At 44.5% G+C, this 20,909-nt stretch overlaps 3 protein-coding genes across 5 annotated transcripts in view; 2 read left to right on the forward strand and 1 right to left on the reverse strand.

Moving 5' to 3' along the window:
- The window catches only part of Polr3f (polymerase (RNA) III (DNA directed) polypeptide F, 39 kDa), a 14,395-nt gene extending 11,577 nt beyond the window's left edge, over positions 1–2,818 (forward strand). For both annotated transcript variants that reach the window (XM_013512230.1, XM_013512231.1), the window contains exons 8-9: positions 672–863; positions 1,786–2,818. In XM_013512230.1, the coding sequence (XP_013367684.1) occupies positions 672–863; positions 1,786–1,863 (270 nt within the window). In that variant the 3' untranslated portion in view covers positions 1,864–2,818. The remainder of the gene's footprint in view (positions 1–671; positions 864–1,785) is intronic.
- A 1,399-nt stretch (positions 2,819–4,217) lies between these two features.
- Positions 4,218–10,901, reverse strand: Rbbp9 (retinoblastoma binding protein 9). The gene is made up of 5 exons (XM_005380932.2): positions 10,278–10,901; positions 9,131–9,173; positions 8,174–8,279; positions 5,361–5,446; positions 4,218–4,968 (listed from the first exon to the last, which is right to left on the reverse strand). The coding sequence occupies exons 1-5, from the start codon at positions 10,374–10,376 to the stop codon at positions 4,742–4,744; spliced, it is 561 nt and encodes a 186-aa protein (XP_005380989.1). The 5' UTR covers positions 10,377–10,901; the 3' UTR covers positions 4,218–4,741.
- Positions 10,902–11,036: 135 nt separating this feature from the next.
- Sec23b (Sec23 homolog B, COPII coat complex component) overlaps positions 11,037–20,909 on the forward strand; it is a 30,335-nt gene continuing 20,462 nt past the window's right edge. Inside the window, exons 1-6 of one of the 2 annotated variants that reach the window (XM_013512232.1) lie at positions 11,037–11,455; positions 13,875–14,098; positions 15,179–15,236; positions 18,463–18,549; positions 20,261–20,497; positions 20,602–20,687. In XM_013512232.1, the coding sequence (XP_013367686.1) occupies positions 13,878–14,098; positions 15,179–15,236; positions 18,463–18,549; positions 20,261–20,497; positions 20,602–20,687 (689 nt within the window). In that variant the 5' untranslated portion in view covers positions 11,037–11,455; positions 13,875–13,877. Of the gene's footprint in view, positions 11,456–13,863; positions 14,099–15,178; positions 15,237–18,462; positions 18,550–20,260; positions 20,498–20,601; positions 20,688–20,909 lie in introns of both variants that reach the window. The other variant, XM_005380933.2, reaches the window with a different exon arrangement.

Consider the following 20,909-nt stretch of genomic DNA (forward strand, 5'->3'; position numbering starts at 1 on the left):
TATCCCTGGCCCTTTTTTTTTGAGACAGGGTCTCACAGTATAGTTCATGCTGACTTGAACTCACTTATGTAGCCCAAGTTGGCCTCAAACTCAGCAGTCCTCCTGCCTCAGCCTCCAAGAGTGTTAGGATTGCAGATGTACACGATTGTGCCTGGCAGAACTTATTTGTTGTCTGGTCTGTCTTTCTGCTCAGGTATTTTAAGGTTCCCCGTCAAATTCCTGTCAAAAACATGTTACTTCAGGGCTGGGCATGGTGGCACATCCTGTAATCCCAGCTATTCAGGACCCTGAGGCTGGAGGATTGCAAATACAAGGCTAACCAGGCAACTTTGCAAGAGCCTGACTCAGAATAAACTAAAAAGGGCTGGTGATATAGCTCAGTGGTAGGACACTTGTGCGGCGTGTGTGACGTCCTGGATTCAATACCCACCACTGCAAAAAAAAGAAAAAGTTACTTTAGGCTGGTGAAGACATCAGGTCAGGCTCCGCATGTGATTAGACTCTGTCCCTAGCTTTTCAGTGGTTTGTGCTGACTTGGACCATTGTCACTCTGTGTTTTCCATGACTTCTGCAGCACCGTGTTTCCTTGTGTCATCTGGACTTGTGTTTATAACACCCCCAAAGGGTGTCCCCTCATCTTTTCTGTGTCCTTTCTAATGTGTCCTTTTTAGGTAGAGTTATCCATGGAGGACATCGAAACCATCTTGAATACCCTCATTTATGACGGGAAAGTGGAGATGACTATCATTGCTGCCAAAGAAGGCACGGTTGGCAGTGTAGACGGACACATGAAACTGTACAGGGCAGTCAGTCCTATAATCCCACCCACGGGCTTGGTGCGGGCTCCCTGCGGACTCTGCCCGGTAAGCTAAGTGACTTCACTGTACCCTCGGCTATCACCAGCCACAAACACCACCTAAAGAAACAGCATGTGCCCGTCTTCCCAGACTGGCAGGGCTGACCAAGAGGTGCTAAAACTTCCATATAAACTCCATGAACAGATCTTTTGAGAAAAAAAGATCATTGCCTTACATCTCTTGTGGGATAGTCAGCTTAGGGATAGGTGCATTTTCTGCTCTTGGTGCTGAAATGCACACTTTCTGATGAGGGCTAATCGTTTCCCCTAAGGAAGTGAGAATTTTGGAGGCTGTGCTTAATGATTTTCATACACGGTCTTATTGAATCCTTCTGATGTCTTTGAAGTGAATGCTGTTACTTCCCCTGAAGAGGGAACTCGGGGTGAGGGATACGGCTCAGTGGTACAGCACATGCTTAGTCAAACTCAGAGTAATGCCTTTTTCCTGCCATGGCCTAGCACACACTTTCACTCATGTCCAGGTGGTTGATTAGCACTAACTGTGTGCTGTAGGCACCGAGGCCACCAGGGAACAAGAAACATCCAGTCCTCATGGCATTAGATTCTTAGGCTGCTCATCTGTGTTATATGTCGTTATGCTGGCCCCTGTTTGTATGCTAAGTGCTCCATGTCCTGGTCTCAACCTCTAGGTAAAAGGCCTCACATACTGGGAATTGGGTCCAGAGGAAGACAGCTAAACAAGCATTTGGCTAGTTAACACTAAGCCATTCAAATGCATAGGACCCTCTCTCATACTGCTCTGCTAGGTGCATGGCATGTTCATTTTAATGCTGCAACCTGCTCCAGAGCAGGCCCAGTGACAGTATGTTCATAGTAAATGCAGTCCTGATCCTTTTCAGTTTGCAAATAGATGTTTGGGGCTTGGATGCTTGGGTCAGGTTGGATATAACCATTTTTCTTTCTTAAAGGTCTTTGATGACTGCCATGAAGGTGGTGAGATTTCACCCTCTAACTGTATTTACATGACAGAGTGGCTTGAATTTTAATAAAGACCAATGAACTTTACTGACATTTTGCAAATGAGGTTACTTCAAGAGCAACTAATTGAATTCATTGCGGAACTTCAAATTTCCTTGAAAACATACTTCACAACAATGGATACAGACTTGCTGCTCTGAAGGCTTTTTTTTTCTTTACGTTATGAAGACTAAATGTGTCCTGATGGAATGTGCACAGAAAATGGGACAGGCCAGGCTTTGGACAAGCCTGCTCTGCAGCGCTGGAGGGTCTCAGCCTTTGATGCTCTCAAGACTTTGGAAAACTCAGACAAAGAAGCCAGAAGTTTACCAAGCACTGGGTTAATAGCTGGAGCACAAATGTGTTTAAGGTTAATTTGTTAAAGTTTTCATTGGAAACATTGAACTGATTCACTTCTGCCTGTAGGGATTGAAATAGAAGAGATCTAAGCAAGAATACTGACAAGTGCTTTCTGAATGCAACTAATATAGAGTCAAACCAGTAGCAGAACTTACTATGTTCAGTAAAAATGACCCATTTCAGCATTTTAGACTCAACCTTACAAAATGATATGTAAGACTAAATATCTTTTATGAAGACAATTTTTTTTGGTACTGGGAATCGAACTTAGGACCTTATGCTTACCAGGCAGGCGTTGTGCCACGGAGCTAAATTCCCAGCCCTGAAGACACTTTTTAAAAAGAACTTGTGGAAGTGCACTGTCTCTGCCGTCCAGGGAGGCAGCCACGAGCCAGCAGAGTCTGCTGAGCACCTGAAACACGGCTTGGGAGACTGAACTGAATCCTGCACTTTTTAGCTACCTCTGCCTGTGGTTACTGTGCTGGGCAGCACAGCTCCACAATCCTGGGGCTTATGTTAGTTATGGTAGGAATGAAAGATACCAGAATGAGTTCTTTCTTAATTGTATATATTTGGATTTTTTTTTCCTATGAAGGAAGAAGACAATAAAACATTACAAATGATTGTTGTTTGTATACATTTATAGTGTTTTAAAGAAACAAGAAAGCAAGGCAGAGAGTAATGCAATTACTAATTCCAAATGATTTAAGTAAAATTAAATTCTGATTGTAAGTTTGGTCGAATCAGTGCTAACCAGTTTCTAAGAACATTATTCTCTAACGTATCTAATTTGCCTTTACTAACTTGTCAAGTAAATTTTATTTTAATTATAAAACTAACACATACATGTTCATTGTAACAAATTCAGATAATCCCCTGGTAAAAAAGTAAAATTAGGACATCTATCACAATATACCTGCTAAATTCTCATTCCCCAAGATAACTGCTGTTAATGTTCAAATGTCTTTTCCAGACTGTCTGATTATGTCTAGAAACCAAAAGACTTCGTCTTAAGGTGGCTGTGAATCCTCTGTAAGCATAAACAGGCTAGGAAATCCCATTTCTGCCTCGGACCCACATTCTCCAACATCGAATGTGAATTCAGTGGAAACTGAGGCAGTACTTAACAAGTAGCCAAAAAAAGGTTGGGAATTGAAAAAAGTTGGTTGTTTTGTTTTGAGGTATATGATCAGAAGAAAAATATCTTGGAATGGTTCAAAGAGCCTTTTAGGAAGTTAAAAGGTTGAACTCTGCAGAACAAAACGTGAAGGATGGAAAGGTATTCTGTTGCTGGTTTTTTTTTTTTTTTTGCGTTTGGGTTTGTTCATTTTGTGACACTGAATTCAGGGCCTTCAGACTGAGCTACATCCCCAACCCTTGTTAAAATATTTTATCTTGAGACAGGGTGTCAGTAAATCACTACTCCCGATCTTCCTGCATCAGCCTCCCAGAGTGCTAGGACAACAGGTGTGCACTACTATGCCTGGCTGGAAAGGTTATCTTTTGTTTATTGGTTTGGGAAGAAAGGTTATTTTTAAAAATACTTAAAGAGTAACAAATTCCAAATTGCGGCTGTGTATTTCATCCTTTGACATGCATATTTTGGTATTCTTAGGCTCTTCTTGGCCTTTATACAGAATTACCCAAAAGCACCTGGGTCAGTTAATGCCTGTGGCCATGGTCACAAACGGATCACTTGGATCTCGTCATGTTTGCAATTTTAACTCACAACGAGGTTTCCAGCTACTACAATCTACACAGATATGAACTGGGCATAATTCCTGGACGTAAGGGTTATAGATACATGTATATGTTCCCCAAATTTTAAAAACCACAGGATGAAGAATTTTTTCCCTAGAAAAATCAGAAAATTGGCTAGACTTTATCATGTTTACATACACCAACTCAGGCAGGGCTGAGCTCTTTGCGTGGCCCTGATCCCACTACTCTCTCCTGTACAAATCGGTCACTTGGTCGGTATTATAGGAGGCTATGCTTCTGTTCCCCACCGGACCCAGGCACTGTCTGACTCAGCCTGTTGGTTGGGGTCTCTCACCCTGTCTGAAGGAGCCGAGTCAGGGCGCAGTGTCACTGGTGAAGGGTTTAGTATCTTGGGCCAGCTGAAACAGCAGTTGTGTTCTGAGCTCTAAGCCGATTCTCTGGGCCTTTATTCACACTTCCTTTCCCTAATAAAAAAAGTTTTATTTCTACAAGGAAAAGATTATAGGTCTCCAACACGTGTGAAAACTTGTACAGTTTTTACCTGGACTGACACCAGGAAACCTTGGTTCCATTTCTGATTGACTCTTCAGATAAATAAGGACAATTAAACTCCTTAGGTCCCTTATCCATGGAAGAAGTACTGCTGTAGTTCACAGCAGTGTGGGAAGATTTAGATTCTGTGGAAATGCTGTTTGGGACTGAGTGTGCCGGTAGAAACGTGTGTTTTCAGGCACTTCTGGTCCCTAACAATGTGTGACGCCTGGTAACAGATACAGTATCGCTGCCCTCCCTCCCCTGGGATGCGGACAGCAGGAGCCGTCTCAACTACGAGGGCGCTTGCAGCATTGACTTCACCACACTGATCAGCTCGTGGAACTCTGTGTTCTGGAAGTGGCCGCGGTCAGTGAATTTGTACAGCTTGGCCCCCAGCCTGTCTGCCACTTCCTGTTGCTCCTTCCAGGGAAGGAAAGGGTCGTCCGTAGAGCCAAACTGCACAATGTGAGTGCAGTTGGCCTTGATCTTCTCCCACTGCCAGGGGCGGCTGAAGTATCCTAGGGGGGTAAAAATAACCTCTCAGTGCCCAGGGGTAGTCACCCCACCCCGACAGCCTAGAATACCCCGTGGGCACCCTGCAGACACAGGACCAGAGCCGTCCTGTGAGTCAGAAGCACTCTTTGCTTGTGTCTGGACACTGATGCGCAGCTCCTGTGAAGAGGGAGTCAATGGCCCAAATAAAACTCAGCCCCTAGGGTTCAATTCTAGACTTTGGGTGAGAAAGAGGCCACCGTCCATACCTAACTTATATCCAGGGCCAAGTGGAAAGTATTTCTGTGCTATTAGATCCCCCTCCTATCCCCGCCATCTGAAAGCTGGGCCTGTTTTATAACCTGAACAGCCCTCTGTTGGATGAAGGGCTTTCCTCGATTTCTGGCTTCAGACTCACCACTTGCACGTTCATTTTCATCCCCCAGGTCTGAGGTGTATGCAGAGACTAACACAATAGCATAGACACGATGTGTCTCCGCGTACCTGCACAGGGAGAAGTGGTGTCAGCCAAGATGTGTCAAATCTGATCCCCAACAAGTCAACAAACTGCGTAACTCACTTGATAGAGCTTGCTGGAAACAGGTGCTACGGGCTACTGAGGCTGAGGGAAAAATGGCAAGGAGACTGCAGAGCTATGGCCTCACCCACAGCTGGGTGATGAGCATGTGTGTGTGTGTGTGTGTGTGTGTGTGACATGAGGGATCATACACAAGGCCTTTGCACTGAACTGCATTCCCAGACCCTTTTCTAATTTTTTATTTGGAGACCAGGTCTCACTAAATTGCTAAGGTGCCCAGACTGAGCTTGACCTTGTGAACCTCCTGGCTCAGCCTCCCACAGTGTTGGGATTATAGGCGTGGGCCGCCATACTCTGCTAAACTCCTACTCATTTTTCAAGGTAGCCCAGACCTCTTCTGTATCCCTTTCCCCAAAAAGCGAAAGATACGTAACCATTCTTTCTGACAAGTGCATCCCTCCAACTTTAATGTGTACTTAGTTCACATGCAGATTCCAAGGCTAAGCTCCAGAGCATCAGATGCAGAGGGGTTGGGGCTGGGGCCCAGGAATCTGCATTTTAAGGCATTCTGCCTTCCCTAACCCAGCTGACTAATGTAAGGGGTCTGGGAACCATATTGGAAGAAACAGTGCAATGCCAGAAACGAGCCTGTATTGCCACACATTCCACATGGCCCTGTACTGCTCATTTGTGTTGTGTTGTGTCTGTGTCTTCCGCTAAACCATCAGCTCCTTGCGGGCAGGGATAAGCTTACTGGTCATGGTCCCTGGTTCCCAGTATGCTGTTCAGCAAGTGGTGCCCAGCTTAGTGAAGACACTGCCTTGCTCAGCAAAGACCAGACGAAGGAGAGGTGTGGAACGGATATTTTCAAGAAGCCTCCTGTGCCTGGAAACACTTTGGGTCAGCATTTTGTTCTTGGGCCTAAAGTTTTATTCCCAAGTCTTTAATCTTTTTTTTTTTTTTTTTTTTTTTTTTTTTTTTTGAGTGTTTTTGAGACAGGGTCTTGCTATGCAGTTCAGGCTGGCCTGGAGCTCACTTTGTAGCCCAGGCTGGTCTCAAACTCGCAATGATCCTCCTGCCTCAGCCTCCCAAGTGCTGGGATTACAGGCATGCGCCACCATGCCTTGCTTCCAGGTCTTTAATCTTGAAAAATATCAAACTTACAGCAAAGTTGAAAGACTCAAAGTACCTAGATTTGTTAAATTTACCACAGTTCACTCTTGCTTTAGTATTTTCTAGGAACAAGGAGACTGTTCTCTTACATAACCACAATTCCATTATTATCACCAACAAATTTAACATTGACATGGTAATATCATCTGCATCTATTTTTCCCCCAATTATACCAAAAATGTCCTTTACAACTGGTTTTGCCATCCTAGGTCCAGTCAAGGACCATGCACTTGTTTATAGTTTTCCTAACTTTGTAGTTACTGTTCCATTTCTTACACTGACATTGTTTAATAAGAGTTCAGAGCAACTGTTTTGTACACTACCCCCTAATCTGGATTTGTCTTTCTCATAATTAGACTGAGATTAAACATTCCTGGCAAGAACGCTCCCTAGGTGTCGGTGTGTCCCTGTCACTCCATCCTTTCAGAGATGAAGCCAGTCTGTCCCACTGTTGGTGAGATTAGATCACCTAAGATTATCTCTATAGTGCTCTCCGTTGTAAAGGGAGTTTCCACTTTGTGATTCACAAGTAATCTATAGGGCTCCCCTGTGATTGTGTCCATTGCCTGCTCCTGCACAGACTTACACTGATGGCTTTACACCTGCTTTTCTCCTTCCCTCCCTTAGTTTTAGAAGTCAGCTCTTAGAAGGTTGCTGCCAACCCTGAAGTAAATTCAGGGTCCTGTAGAGAAGGCCAACCTTCCCCAGCGGGTGGCAGTTAGCCTTGAGTTGGGCAGACTGCAGCAATACAGGGATCTCTTCCTTTTCCTGACAACCCCGGCAGCTTATGAGCATCCAGTAGGCCAGGACTGTACCACAATGGAGTAGCCCTGTGCTCCAAGGTATTACTATTACCATAGCTTTGATCACTGTAGCTGAAAGGTTACGGAATTTGGCAGGATTCCCTGACTTGCAGGTCATGTGATACCCTGAGCACCTGCTTAGGACTAGGAGCCACAGAAATAAAACTATTATCCTTTGTCATCCAGCGTAGGGAATATGGGAGAAGCCAACCCCGACAGGCCAGCTCGGCCAGGAAATCCCTTTCCTCAGAGCTACAGAGGAAGGGGTAACAGCTCCTACCTGTAACCAATACTTAGGAAGCATCTGCCATATGCCAGGCTCTCTTCTAGGCCCTAGGGTTTCAGTCTAACAGTAAACAAAGACCATCTTTGTGGAGCTTACATTCTACTGGCAGAAGATGGGAAATAAAAAGGGTATCAGATGATAGAAAGTTCTAGAGATAATAGAGGGGCGGGCGCCAGCAGGATGCGCCTACTGTTTCCTGCGGAGGGCAAGGAGCCCCGGCTGGCAGGAGAGAAGGGAGCAGGTGGATGGCAGAGCCCAGCGCTGCTGGGTTTGAAAAGGATCACTGCATGCTAGTTGAAGCAATTACTGTACTACGTTTTTCAACCCACTAGCCAAACCAGGAAGGAATTAAGGCAGATGGGGTTACCACCGCTGAGGTCGGCACTGAAGGTGAGCCAGGCTCGAGAAGGGGCAGCACCAGCAGCACGCACCTCATGGCTGCGATGGCGCCTGAGCTGTGGCCTATGATGACGGTCTTCTCGTCACACTGCAGCTCCGTCTCCATGAAGGGCAGCCAGATGCTCTCCCGGGCTGTAACTGAGGTTCAGAGTCAGAGAGTGTCATTTGATAGGGACAGTCTCAGCCTAATGTGACCCCACCTTCTAACAGACACTGACTGCGGGTGCACAGCCTAATGCTTTTAAACTGCACAGTTGGCTGGGGGTTGAGGCTGTTTTGATGGAACTTCAGCTTTATATGTTGCCATTTGAAAGACCTAAATCTATAGTTTGAGTAAATACTTCTGCCTTTTGTTTTTCATGTTCTTGTTTTAAAAATATTGAGGAAATAAAAATATATTTCAGAAGTTTTAACATAAACTTTCAAACTTAAAAACTTGACAATATTCTAAAATATATGTATCTATATGTTCTTTCTAGAGACAAGTCACAAGCATACCTAGAACAAAAGGAACACTAGCACATTTTTAAAATATGAGGGTCTCAGAGTGTAAAGTTAGATCTCTGCCTGAACTAGGACAGCCACAGGTTTTGCCTGAAAAGTCCACTTCTAGAAGAGAAAATTAAGTTGCTAACAAAGTTTAAAATTAAATTTTACCAAGCCCAGGTGTTTTTCTTGATCCTTACTAGTATTTTCCATGTGTTTTGGTTTACCCTCCTCCCAAAGCTATTTACCTCATTCATTATCTACTATGATATTCCTGTTCTCTACCCTGCCCCGCAAAGTGGTGAGATCAAAACCCAACAAACTGAGGCCATTTAAAAACAAGTTTAAGGCCCATTATGGTGACACATGTCTGTAATCCCAGCACTCAGGAGGCTGAGGCAGGAGGATTGCTCCAAGTTTGAGGTTAGCCTGGACTACCTAGTGAGACCCTGTCTCAAAAATTATAATAAATACAATCAAAGAAAAACAAGTTTAAAACGTACTTGGGTCAGGCATGTTTTTAGCCAAACACTGGAAACCAGGTATCTGTAGGAAAAAAGAGGGAAAAAAGCTGTAATAAAGAGCTTAATTGCAATTAATACTTTACTAGTATGAAAAGTGACACCTGATATGATCTTTATTAACTGCATAAGTGCTTGCTTGTATTATGAAATGAAGTGGGTTAAGTAAATGCTCCAGGATTCACATGAATATACCATCTCTCTTTATAAACCCCAGCTGCATGTATTTCCTTATCTAGTCAGCTCGGTAGATCTCTACAGAGAACTCTGCATGTGTTTGCTCATCTGTGTCTATGTCTAATGCATACATCTGTAGAGAAGGCATAAGGGAAAGTGTGCTGGACAGACTGAGCTGACTTGGAACCAAGCCCACTGTGCCCCAGGGAGTTAACGAACCTTGGCACAGAAGCCTGGTACAGAAATCTGGGCACCCCTGCCCCCCAGCCCCAGAACGGACCTTTTAGATTGAGGCTCTGCCTGTGGTCTTCAGCCCACACGCTGAAATTCTATTGCAGAGGCCTATTCTATGCATTTATTTACTAGATTGGATGTATTACTCTGCTGAAGTTCTCTTCTAGGGCTAACCCAGGAAGCACTCTAACTGCCGGAATATGGAAAAGAGATTTTAGACAAAATCTAGGGGCACAAAACAACCTGTAATAGGGTATCATGCTCATAAAGCTCATAGCCAAATTAAACAATGCATTGTTTACAAGGTATACACATGGGTTGTAAAAAGGAGTTTTAAGACAAGCAAAGGAAAAATATCAGGATGTTTTCTTGATTCACTGCATTATCCTTACTAGAAGTTTCCATGTTCTTCGGTTTATACTTACGTGCTGCATTCATGCTTTGTATATGTATATACTAAGTATGACACATAGAATCTCTTTAAAAATCGGGAGCAGTAAGCATTAAATACATGAAATTGGGAAACCCTAAATCAAACAGGCAGCAGCCGTTCTCTGTAATCCTAAGTGGTTCTTTCACTCTAAAAACCGCGCCCTCAGAAAAGCCTTCTCGGAAGTTTTGCCAGCCAGAATCTGAGCCCCGAGTCCCAGGGTTTGAGAAAGCCGCGGGAGGACAGGAGAGGCGCACACGGCTCACCCCGGGAGGCCTCGTCTCCTACCTGCTCCAGCGCCCTCTTCACCCAGCCGTACCAGCCGTGGGTGGCCACGTCCCCGCCTCCGTTCCCGGGGACGATCACCGCCTTGCGAGGCGCAGCCATGAGCGCTCCTTGGGCTCCAGGACTTCCGGGGCAGCGGGCAGGACGAGGCTGCGCGGGTTGGACGGGGCGGGAAGGGCGTAGAGAGCGACCGGTGGCGATGTCTCTTATTGCAGTACGTTTCAAACCGAGTCGTCAACCGCGCCTTCCCATCACACCTCGTATCGTATTTCTTGGTTTTATATGCTACAGAAGGTCTCTCTGTCCGAGTAACTCTACCAAGCTGGTTTCCTTCAGTTTTATTTTTGTTCGACCATGTTTGCAGGACGGATGGTTACATCCTTAGCGGTGAATTGCTGGTGTTTGCCTCTTAGAACGTGTGGAAAGCTGTACGAAAGCGACAGTTCTCAATTACTCATCCCCTTGTTTAAGGATGACAGGGACAGTCACGTAGAGAGACCGCGCTAGTGCTGATCTCCGTGGAAAGCCGCTACAGCAAGTGAGAATAGGGAATCTTGTCCTGTGAAGTTGAACTAGATTTGTGGTGCTTAACCTTCTCTAGACAAGAAGACAGGGCCCATTAGCAAGTACGCATGCGTCCCCGGACACACCCTCCTCCCGCCCCTTCCGCACGCTGACGCTCTCTTCCCGGCAGCCTCCGCTTCCCCCGGCGGCGCCGCTCCTACTACCAGGGTTACACGTCATCGTTCTAGCTTCCTGGTATCTAAGGTGATGCGGAGGGCCTTCCCATTGACGCAAACTGACGTCATAATGTATAAGGGCGATCCCTTCAGGAGTGTTAACTATATCTAGAGAGCGGCCTGGCAGGCGCTGAGGTTTTCCGAAGCTAAAACCTTCAGAGGTAGATTCAGGGAAGTGTACGTTCTGAGAAAGTAGTTCTGAAGTGCGAGGTAGTACTGTCCTGCCCTGTTCCAATATGGCAGCGTGGCTTCGCTGAATGTGTCACTTCCGCTCTTCTGCCCGGATGCGCTCTGTGATTGGCTAATATACTTCTCCATAGAGTGACATAATGGAGCACTGACCAATTGACTGAGAGCTGAGCTGGACTTGGAGGGAGCCGGAGCGGGATCCGGAGCTGGAGCTGGACTTTTGCCGCTGTGGGCTCGTACGGCTCGGGACAGGTGAGAGGCACCGGCTAGGTGAACGGCGACCACGGGCGACAGAGGGCTGAGAACCAAATGCCGGGGAGTGGTGGGCTGCTTCTAGGATGAGCCCTTTTCCTGGCTGGCAGGGGAGCCGGAGGGAATTGATGACCCAGGAGTCTGCGAAAGAGAAGCGTCCTACACCACGACAGGTGGTCGAGGACCGGGTTCTGACTTCCCAGACTCCAGCCGGAAGGACCCACCCCTATTTTGTAATTGAAATGTGCCAAAGGTTTGTTTTGTGACAGGTGGAAGCAGAGCCCTGTCTCAGACTCCCGACGAGGATTAAATCTTGTCGAAGCTGGTTCTCCGTGTCCTGAAAGTTATGTCTTAGCGAGATAAGAATGGTTCAGATTTCTCCTTGGATGTCCCAGCAGCGTCTGTCCAGGCATTTCATTCACTCACCAGTTCCTTCATTCAGCTATCGACCTCTCAGATACCCTTACTGTTGGAAAATTTGGTAAAAGCCACGGACTCATCTCCCTAGAAAGAGGAACATTCTCTTCTACAGTCAGTTTTGCATGCAGCTTCAGAGGATTCGTGAACCCTCAATAAGTTTTTATTGTGTGTCCATGATTAAGAATCAGTGGTCTGCATGAGTGAGAGAAGGTGGCAGTAAGGAGGAAACAGGTTTTAATATGTAGATAATTAAGAACTAGCCCTTTAAGGAGAGGAGTAATCATGTAATACTTGCTGAAAATTGTGGCATTAGAACCTGCTCTAATTTCCACCCAGTGTATCCTTGAATTCGCCAGGAAGCTGCAGAAGTCTCTTTGTATGCAATGCTTCAGGTTCGTGCTCTTGCTAGGTATAACAGATACGTGTTAGAGTTGGACCACACATTTGGAATTTTTGTTGCGTGGGTCCTATGTAGTAGTATAAATGATTGCTTTTCTAGCCAGGTTATACCATTGCCTTAATCCACTTCTCAACATTAACATGGAGACAGTTGTTACCCAGAACTGTGTGAAGTGGGCACGGTGGTCGCCTTAGGATGACAGATTTTCATTTTATTAGTACATGCTTGTGCTACATCATGAGTGCATCCATTATGGGAAGTTGGTACGTGTATGGGACACATCTGATTTCTATTATATCCCCTTCTTTTCTCCTCCTCCATTTCTTACTCCTCTTTGAATTTCCAAAAAGATCTGTGTCTCTATTTCTGTTATCTTTTATTTTACTCTTTGATTTATATATACTTTGGGTTTCTCATATAAGCAAAACCATACAATTCTTTTTGTGTGTCTTTTTTTTTTGTGACAGGGTCTCACTGTGCAGGCTGGCCTTGAGCTTACTTTATAGCCCAGGCTATAAAGTAATCCTCCTGCCTCAGCCTCTGAAGTGCTGGGATTACAGGCATGTGCCACTGCACCTGGCTAAAACCATACAGTTTTTGGGCTTGTGTGTCTAATTTATTTCACTGAACATTATAGTCTCAAGGTGCATCCATTTGCCTACAAATGACTCAAGTTTAACCTTTTTATGGCAGAGTAGTACTCCATTGTGTATAAATACCACATTTTCTTTATCTATTCATGGTTAATGGACATATAGGCTGATTCCACGGTTATCATGGATTTTTATATTTGTTTTTTCTCTGCTTTTCTTGAGAGGCTTTTTCCCTTGAATCCCAATTGTTGGGATGTTGTAACCTTAAATTTTAGGGCATATATAAGAGGTGTGAATAATTGGGGATCATTTGGTTTGAAAGCTTAGTTTGAGGACTTTTATTGATGAGAATCTTTCAAGACAGGAGCACAAGCAACCATAGTGAGGAAAGAGGTCCAGGCAAGACTTGGCATAATAACAAACTTTCCTCTGTGTTTTTGGTAATAAAAGTAGAAAGACAAGGTCAGAACTGGTTCTCATAATGAACTGGACTCTCAGATCGGTATCTACTTCTTTTCTCCACAGTTAACAAAATGGGGAGGGGAAAGGACACCAAAAAACCATGATTACTTGGAACCTAATGTTTACTACAGTGTTTACCTTAGTTGAGTAAGGAAGGAAGAAAGGGTATCAGAGAGGAAGATAGGTGCAGAAACAGGATTCAAGACTTCCCCTGGGGCAGAGGGTTGAAATTGCCTTGTCTGAGCAGATGTGTGATCTGTGAGGAGGCTTAAAGTAGTAGTCAGTCCCATGGCATTAGGGATGGTTGAATCACTGTAAACTTCCCATTGTATTTTTTTTAAGTGCTAGAGAGAAGGGTTGAGAAAGGAGCAGTAGTAAAAGACACGTGTGGACTAATTGACTTTGGGGTCAAGGGAAAGGTAGATGCTGCTGTCTTACCCAATTCGGTGTTTAAGAAACACTGTGTTCCAAGACCACCTTCTTTTTCGGGGTTTAGATGAGATCTTCAGATACAACTAAAGCATTTTCTTTAGTTCCTTTTTAGACGATGACGACCTATCTGGAGTTCATTCAGCAGAATGAAGAACGTGATGGTGTGCGCTTCAGTTGGAATTTGTGGCCATCCAGCCGTCTGGAGGCCACGCGAATGGTGGTCCCGCTGGCCTGTCTGCTCACTCCTTTGAAGGAACGTCCGGACCTGCCTCCTGTACAGTATGAACCTGTGTTTTGCAGCAGGCCCACCTGCAAAGCTGTCCTCAATCCGCTTTGGTATGAATTCTTCTAAAAACATTAAAGTGATGCAAATAGCAAGTTACCATCTTTATGCACTTCTCATACACGTCATTCAGTTCGGGCAAGTTGTCCAATTTGAGATAAGTAGTAATTGATGATGAGTTTCGTATGGGGATGTGTGCTCATAGAAACCTCCCTGGCCTCACACTCCAGATAAAATTAGAATTGTACAGGAATGAGGGGCAGAGGTAGAGGGGGAAGATTTGAAAGTCACTGATTTTGCTAATTATCACTTCGCTTTTGGATTAGCTGTAGACTTCATGGGGTGTCTTCTAAAGGATTTTCTAAGAGCATTCAAAAACTTGAGGATGTATTTTCACACTTTCCCTGGTGTGGCGATCCTGTCTGGGCAGAAATAGTAGACAGAAAAAAATTTTACTCAGTAATTTTACTGTTAGTGTAATTTTTTGGTATCTGACATAGTGACCTATAGTGTTTTTCATACATATGGGTATTATTTGAAAGACTTTTTAAAAAAAATTAATTTATTTTTTGAGATGAGAGTCTTACTATGTTGCTTAGCGTCATCTTGAACTTGTAGGCCCAAGTACTCCTTCTGTCTCAACCTCCTGAGTAGCTGGGACTGCAGGAGTACACCACCATACCCTGCTGAAATAATTTTGAAACAGGTGGGGAGTGCCAAAGTGAGGGAATATTTTTTAGTTTATTCATGTACTCTAGTGAAGACATTTAAAAATTATCTAGGGGATTAGAAGAGAGAAAAAAAGCTAGGCTTGGTGGCACACGGCCTGTAATCTCAGCACTTTGGGAGGCTGAGGCAGGAGTATTGCTGTGAGTTCAAGGCCAGCCTGAACTACATAGTGAGACCTTGTCTCAAAAAAAAAAAAAGATTTACTCATTTCTCATTGCAGCCTTTGATGGAAATTGTTGGTATACTTAATCAGCTAGAATTCTATTTCCAGTGAAATTTTGTGAGCTTTTATCTTTGTGCACACATATACAAGCACATGTCTGTGATTTGTTGACCTTCAAATTTACATTTGAATGCTTAAAAGTAAGGATGGCACATTCTGATGGAATTTTTCTTTCTTACAGTCAGGTTGATTATCAAGCAAAACTTTGGGCTTGTAATTTCTGTTTCCAAAGAAACCAGGTATGTGACTTACTTTTAAAAATAGGTTATATGTTATATTTTAGCTGTCCTGTGAAAAAAAATGCTGTGAATGTGAATTTCTGCCCATGCTGGTGGGCAGCAGTTTCTGCTGACTCCAAACAATGGCTTGATTAAGCACAATATTGCGCACGGAACACGTGGGATTTTTCTGTTGCATGGCTTCATTGTGTGGGGCCTGGCCATTTGTTGTGGAGACCTGTGGAGTTCTCTTCTTGAACGTTTTCTGTAGGAAGTGGAGAAAATAGGTCAGTTCATATTTCACTTGACTGCAGTACATTCTAATTGGATGTTGGATGTCAATTTTCCTTTTTGATCTGTCTAACTTTAGGATCCAAGTATAAGTGTCAGTGTTGAGCTTAGTCTGATTTATAGAATTGAAAAACTCAGAGAACTTCACATGACAAAGCGACTTCTCTCTCTTTTTGTTTTTGGTGCTGGGGATCCAACATGGGTCTTTGCACATATTAAGCACATGCTCTACTATTAAGTTACACCCCAGGCCATGGCTTTTCTTTATAACTGTCTGTGCTGGGAATGTCCCATAACTGGATTGGGGTGATTATCATACAATTCATTTACTAAAAATCATCACTTAAATTGGGTGAATTTTATGGTCTATAAATTATACCTAAGTACAATTGTTAGAGAAAATTAATCACACCAGCATGTACACTGTTCTAGCAGCTCTTAAGCTATTAATAGGATGTATTTATTTATTCATGTGTTTAATCATTTATTTTAATTAATCGCATTCTCAGATATAGCACATAAAGACAGTGATGAACAGTAAACAGTTGATGACTTACTACAGATTCAGAAACTAGAAGGTTCTACTCAGGATTTAGCTCCATAAGGGGCTGGGCAGGTAGCTTATGGGAAAGCACATGCCTAGCGTGAATGAGGGCCTAAATTTGAGCCTCAGCACGGGTAAAAAGTAAAATTTTCTCTCTGGCAGATTCAGAAGTACATATAGCTGAGCATGGTGGCACATGTCTATAATCTTAGCAACCTAGGAGGCTGAGGCAGGAGGAGGTCCGCCTGGGTGACTCAGACTTAGTGAGACCCTCTCAAAATTTTAAAAAACTGGTTTATGTAACTCATTGGTAGGGTATCCCTAAGTTCAGGGGGGTAAAAGTATATACAGGTTTGCACCTAGCCAGGCGTGGTGCTGCACGCATGATCATAGCACTCGAGAGGCTGAGGCAGGAGTTCAAGGCCAGCCTAGGCTACATAGTGAGACCTTGTCTCAAAACAAAACAGAAGCTGTGAAGCCCTGTGGTTTGGAGGGGCAGGCAGTGGCCGGCAAGCAGTTCTTTTGTACTTTGATTCAGGTCTTAGTGGAGTGTCTGGTTCTTGCCTGAGGTGCCACACTCCTCACTGGGAGGCAGGAAGAATGAAAAGAGACCCTGCCTGGAGAAGGAGAAGGAGGGGGTAAACTGAATGTGACCCTGTTGGCCTATATCTGGGCCAGGTCCTTCCCACAGGCCAGTACATCCTGGCTTCATATGTGTGGAGAGACTAAAACCGCATGAGGCTGTAAAACAATGAAACTTGCCAGAACAGTTCAAAATCAGTATAATTCACTATAGTAACAGGAAAGAGAGAGAGAAGGAGAGGAAGCTCTATCAGGCATTGTCTCTTTTTCTTAGTAGCTGGAAATGGAACGTGCCTAATCTTTTACTGTGAAACATGTTCTAGGGGCTGGGGATTTAGCTCAGCTGCACACTGCCTGCCTGGCAAGCGCAAGGTCGTGAATTCAATTCCCAGTACCGGAAAAAAAAAAACAAAAAAAGAAAGATGTTCTAGCATTTGACAGAATTCAACATTCATTTCTGATTTTTAAAAAACTTCCAGCCACCAGGCACAGTTCTACATACCCATAATTCCAGCTATTTGGGAGGCTGAGGCAGGAGGATCCTGAGTTGGAAGCTGTCCTGGGCAATTTAAAAACACCCTATCTCAGAAACTAAAAAAGGCTGGGCATGTAGCTCAGTTTTAGAGCACTTGCCTAACAAGGAGGCCCTGTTTTCAATCTTCAGTTCCACAAATAAATTAAATGAAAAATGAAAAACAGTTGAGTGTGGTGGTACATGTCTATAATCCTAGCACTTGGGAGGCTAAAGCAGAAGGATCACCACAAGTTCCAGGCCAGCCTGAACTGCATAGTGAGACTGTATCAGAAGCAAAACAAAATAACTCCTTCCCGCAAAAAGGTAAAAAAAAAAAAAAAAAAGTTTGCATCTTACTACAATCAGAATTGGTGTCAGTGTTTAATGTAATTTATCATAAAATTGTAAGGCAGGCTTGCTTGCTGGTTAAAAGCCAGGACTGCTGTATCCAGAGTGTTAGGTTTGATTTTCAGATTTATTATTTACTTCCAGTGTAAGTTTGGGTGAGTCACTGTCTTTCTGTTTGTTCCCTCATCTTGAAAGTTAAGATGACAGTGTTGTGTGTACTTGTCTGGGCCGCTATGAGAAGGAACCTAATTCCGCTCGGCGCTGTGTTTACCTGAGCCCGACACCTCCTGCTGACAGGACCCCTCCAGGGTCCTGCTTGATGCTAGTTGTCCTCTCCCTCCTGGCCCTGCCCCCTGCAGCTGCCTGTCGTCTGCTGGGCAAGACTTCCATTTAGTCCCTCAGAGCTCACTGGCCTGCAGTGAGCCCCTGTGAACTTGTGGGGGAGACACTACACCTTTGTCCTTCATCTAAAGCTAAGAAGTATTAGGATTAAAATCAGCCTACAAACTATGACTCTGAAATGCTTCCATGGGTTAAAAAGAAAATGTCTATGCCACTGTGTTAAGTACAAAAAGCATTTCCAAAATTGTGTGTAGAGAGCGATCGCAACTGAAGGAGAAAATGTCCAGAGGGAAGTATGCCAAGATGTTCACAGTAGCTGCCTGTAAGCAAGAAGATTTTTTTTCTTTATGTTTTCTTTTCCTGAACTTGCCAGTTTCTCTGCACTGAACATATTAACTTATTGATAATAACCAAAATAATTAACCTAACTAAAGGCTTTCATCTTCTATGCAGACTGTGGGTGAGGCAGGTAAATCTCAGCCTTTAATCTGCCCAGCAGTGCTTAGATGGGTTCTGATCGCATGTTCAGAATCAGCAGTGGTCGTGGCCATTTCCTCAGTGGAAATAACAGGTGTGACTCGAGCACCTTCACTTGCACAGAGTATTGTTCCGCATTCTCTTCACAGTTCCCGCCGGCGTACGCAGGCATATCCGAGGTGAACCAGCCTGCCGAGCTCATGCCCCAGTTCTCTACAATTGAGTACGTGGTACAGGTAACTTCTCCATCTTGTGTTTACCAGTGTTAAAAATTGATTTTCTCTTGAGATCTGTTGAAGTCTGCAGCCCTTCCCTGTCCAGGGGCTAAAAGCTGTGAGGACAGCAGGTCTTACACGTGAAGTTGGGGGTATAAATATTTGGCAGTGTTTTCAGGACTTGACAGGAAAAGGTAAAAGGTGGAACTAACTAAACTCCAAACCTGTCCTCTGCAGCCGCGTTGTGTTTGTCTTAGTTGATCCAACTCCATCTTCTAGTTTAGTTCAGTTTAAAAGATTTAGACTTGTCCTGGGCCTCTCCCTGTCACACCCCAAGTCTAATCTGGTGGAGTACCCCATGGCCTCAGTATTTAAAATTTACTTGGAATCTATCCTTTCTCTCTCCACTGCCCTGGGCCAGCCACAACTGTCACTTATTACTTTACCAGTCTGCTAACTGCTCTCATTTCTTTTAACATTACTATTTGTATTTTATTATTTGACTTTGTTTTTTGCATACTGGGGATTGAACCCAGGGCCTTGTGCTTGCCAGGTAAGTACTGTACCTCTGAGCCACATACCTGGCTCTGCTATTTGTGTTTTATTCTTCGTTTTTTTGAGGCAGGGTCTCACCATGTAGTCCAGTCTGGCCTCATCCTCCTGAGTGCTGAGATACCAGGCATGTGCCACCTTACCCAGCTGTGTATTTTATTCTTAAAATTTAACTCCTTGAAAATATGTGTGGCCCAGTGTGGTGGTTCATGCCTGTAATCCCGGTACTTGGGACTTCAAGGCCAGCCTGGGCTGCATAGTGAGTTCAAGTCCAGCCTAACATACCTAGTGAAGCCCTGTTTCAAAAGAGCAAAACAAACAAACAGTATGTGTCTTTAGTTGTTTAAAATGGCACACAAATATTAAAACTGCTTGTGCCTACAAAATTAACGGGAAGAGGTAATTTAACTTTTCTTCCTGTCCCTCATATTTTTTTTTGCTTATCTGCATTTTCTGTATTTTCATCCTAAAATGAAATGGATTTGTTATATAATAAAAATTACAATATTAAAAGAAGAACATGCGTTACTTCTCTGTTCAGAAACCTCCAGTGGTGGGACGGCACCCCTTCTCACCCAGAGCGGAACCCTAGTCTCTTGGTGCCGAGTGACCGCTCCAACCTGTTTTCACGGGTGCCTTGCTCAGGGCGGTGGGCGCCTCCTCGCCAAGTGGCCTTGGTGCTGGCCTTCTCCTTGGGCCGGAACCCTTTCTCTGCATGTGTACTGCGCCCTCCCTCTCCAGCCCTAGGGTTTTGCTCCACCATGACTCTTGCTGGGGCTGCTGCATCTTCTCTGATACACGAACCTGCTCCCTCACGTTCACGGCAGTCACTGTCCTCACAATTTCCCTGGAAATTCCCCGGAAAACTCGCTTCTTGAGTCAGGCAGGGCTCTGTGTCTTTCTGTTTGCTGATGCATTCCCAGGCCCTGGCACAGGGTGGAATATAGTGTTTAGAGATGCTGAACAAACTGTTGGATACAGTGGTTTTGATGCTTAGTGTGTTTTAGAAGAATCTGAGTCCCTTGAGCTAAGCAGAGGTTTATGTAGATTTCCTTACGTTCTTTTCCCTTGACAGTAAGTGTAGGTGAAGCTTGCTGTTTTGTATCTGATTTGCTTTAAAAGCAGCCAGTTCTGCGTAATGTTCGTGTACTGATCATCGTGCTTTTTCCTTTGCCCAAAGCGAGGTCCTCAGTCCCCTCTGATCTTCCTCTACGTGGTGGACACATGCCTGGAGGAAGATGACCTCCAGGCCCTCAAAGAGTCCCTGCAGATGTCCCTGAGCCTCCTGCCTCCAGAGGCCCTGGTGGGCCTCATCACTTTCGGCAGGATGGTGCAGGTTCATGAGCTGAGCTGTGAAGGAATCTCCAAAAGTTACGTCTTCCGCGGGACCAAGGATTTAACTGCAAAGCAAATTCAGGTTTGTGCTTTGTACTTACAGAACTAGGAACAAGGATATTTCTTAACAGTGTAACCAGTCGGTAACTTTTCCTGTTCAGGAAACGAAGTTCTTTTGTGTTTTAGGATATGCTGGGCCTGTCCAAGCCAGCCATGCCCATGCAGCAAGCGAGACCTGTGCAGCCTCAGGAGCACCCTTTTGTCTCCAGCAGGTGAGAGACGAGGCTGACATTACGTATACTGCAGTGGGCTTGGAGCAAGCCAGGGGAGGGGAAGAGCGGTGCTGGGCCTGGTCAGTGTCTGGTGTTTCATCACAATGCTTTTGCGACTTGTACTCAAATATGTTCCTTGTGGACACATGGCTGGATTTTTGTTTTTATTTTTTACAGTATTGGGGATTGAACCCAGGGCCTTCACAGTAAGCTTTGACTCTA

Source organism: Chinchilla lanigera, unplaced genomic scaffold (assembly GCF_000276665.1).
Source record: "Chinchilla lanigera isolate Chin_1 unplaced genomic scaffold, ChiLan1.0 scaffold00014, whole genome shotgun sequence".
NCBI classification, from domain to species: Eukaryota; Metazoa; Chordata; class Mammalia; order Rodentia; family Chinchillidae; genus Chinchilla; species Chinchilla lanigera.

Bases quoted from the DNA above. Each gene is read 5' to 3' on its own strand.
- Rbbp9 (XM_005380932.2), bottom strand. From the start codon at position 10,376: ATGGCTGCGCCTCGCAAGGCGGTGATCGTCCCCGGGAACGGAGGCGGG. The intron at 8,280-9,130 runs GTACGTTTTAAA...TCTGAACCTCAG, and splicing joins TAAAAACATGCCTGACCCAA to TTACAGCCCGGGAGAGCATC. The intron at 5,447-8,173 runs GTGCGTGCTGCT...CTCCCTGTGCAG, and splicing joins GGCGCCATCGCAGCCATGAG to GTACGCGGAGACACATCGTG.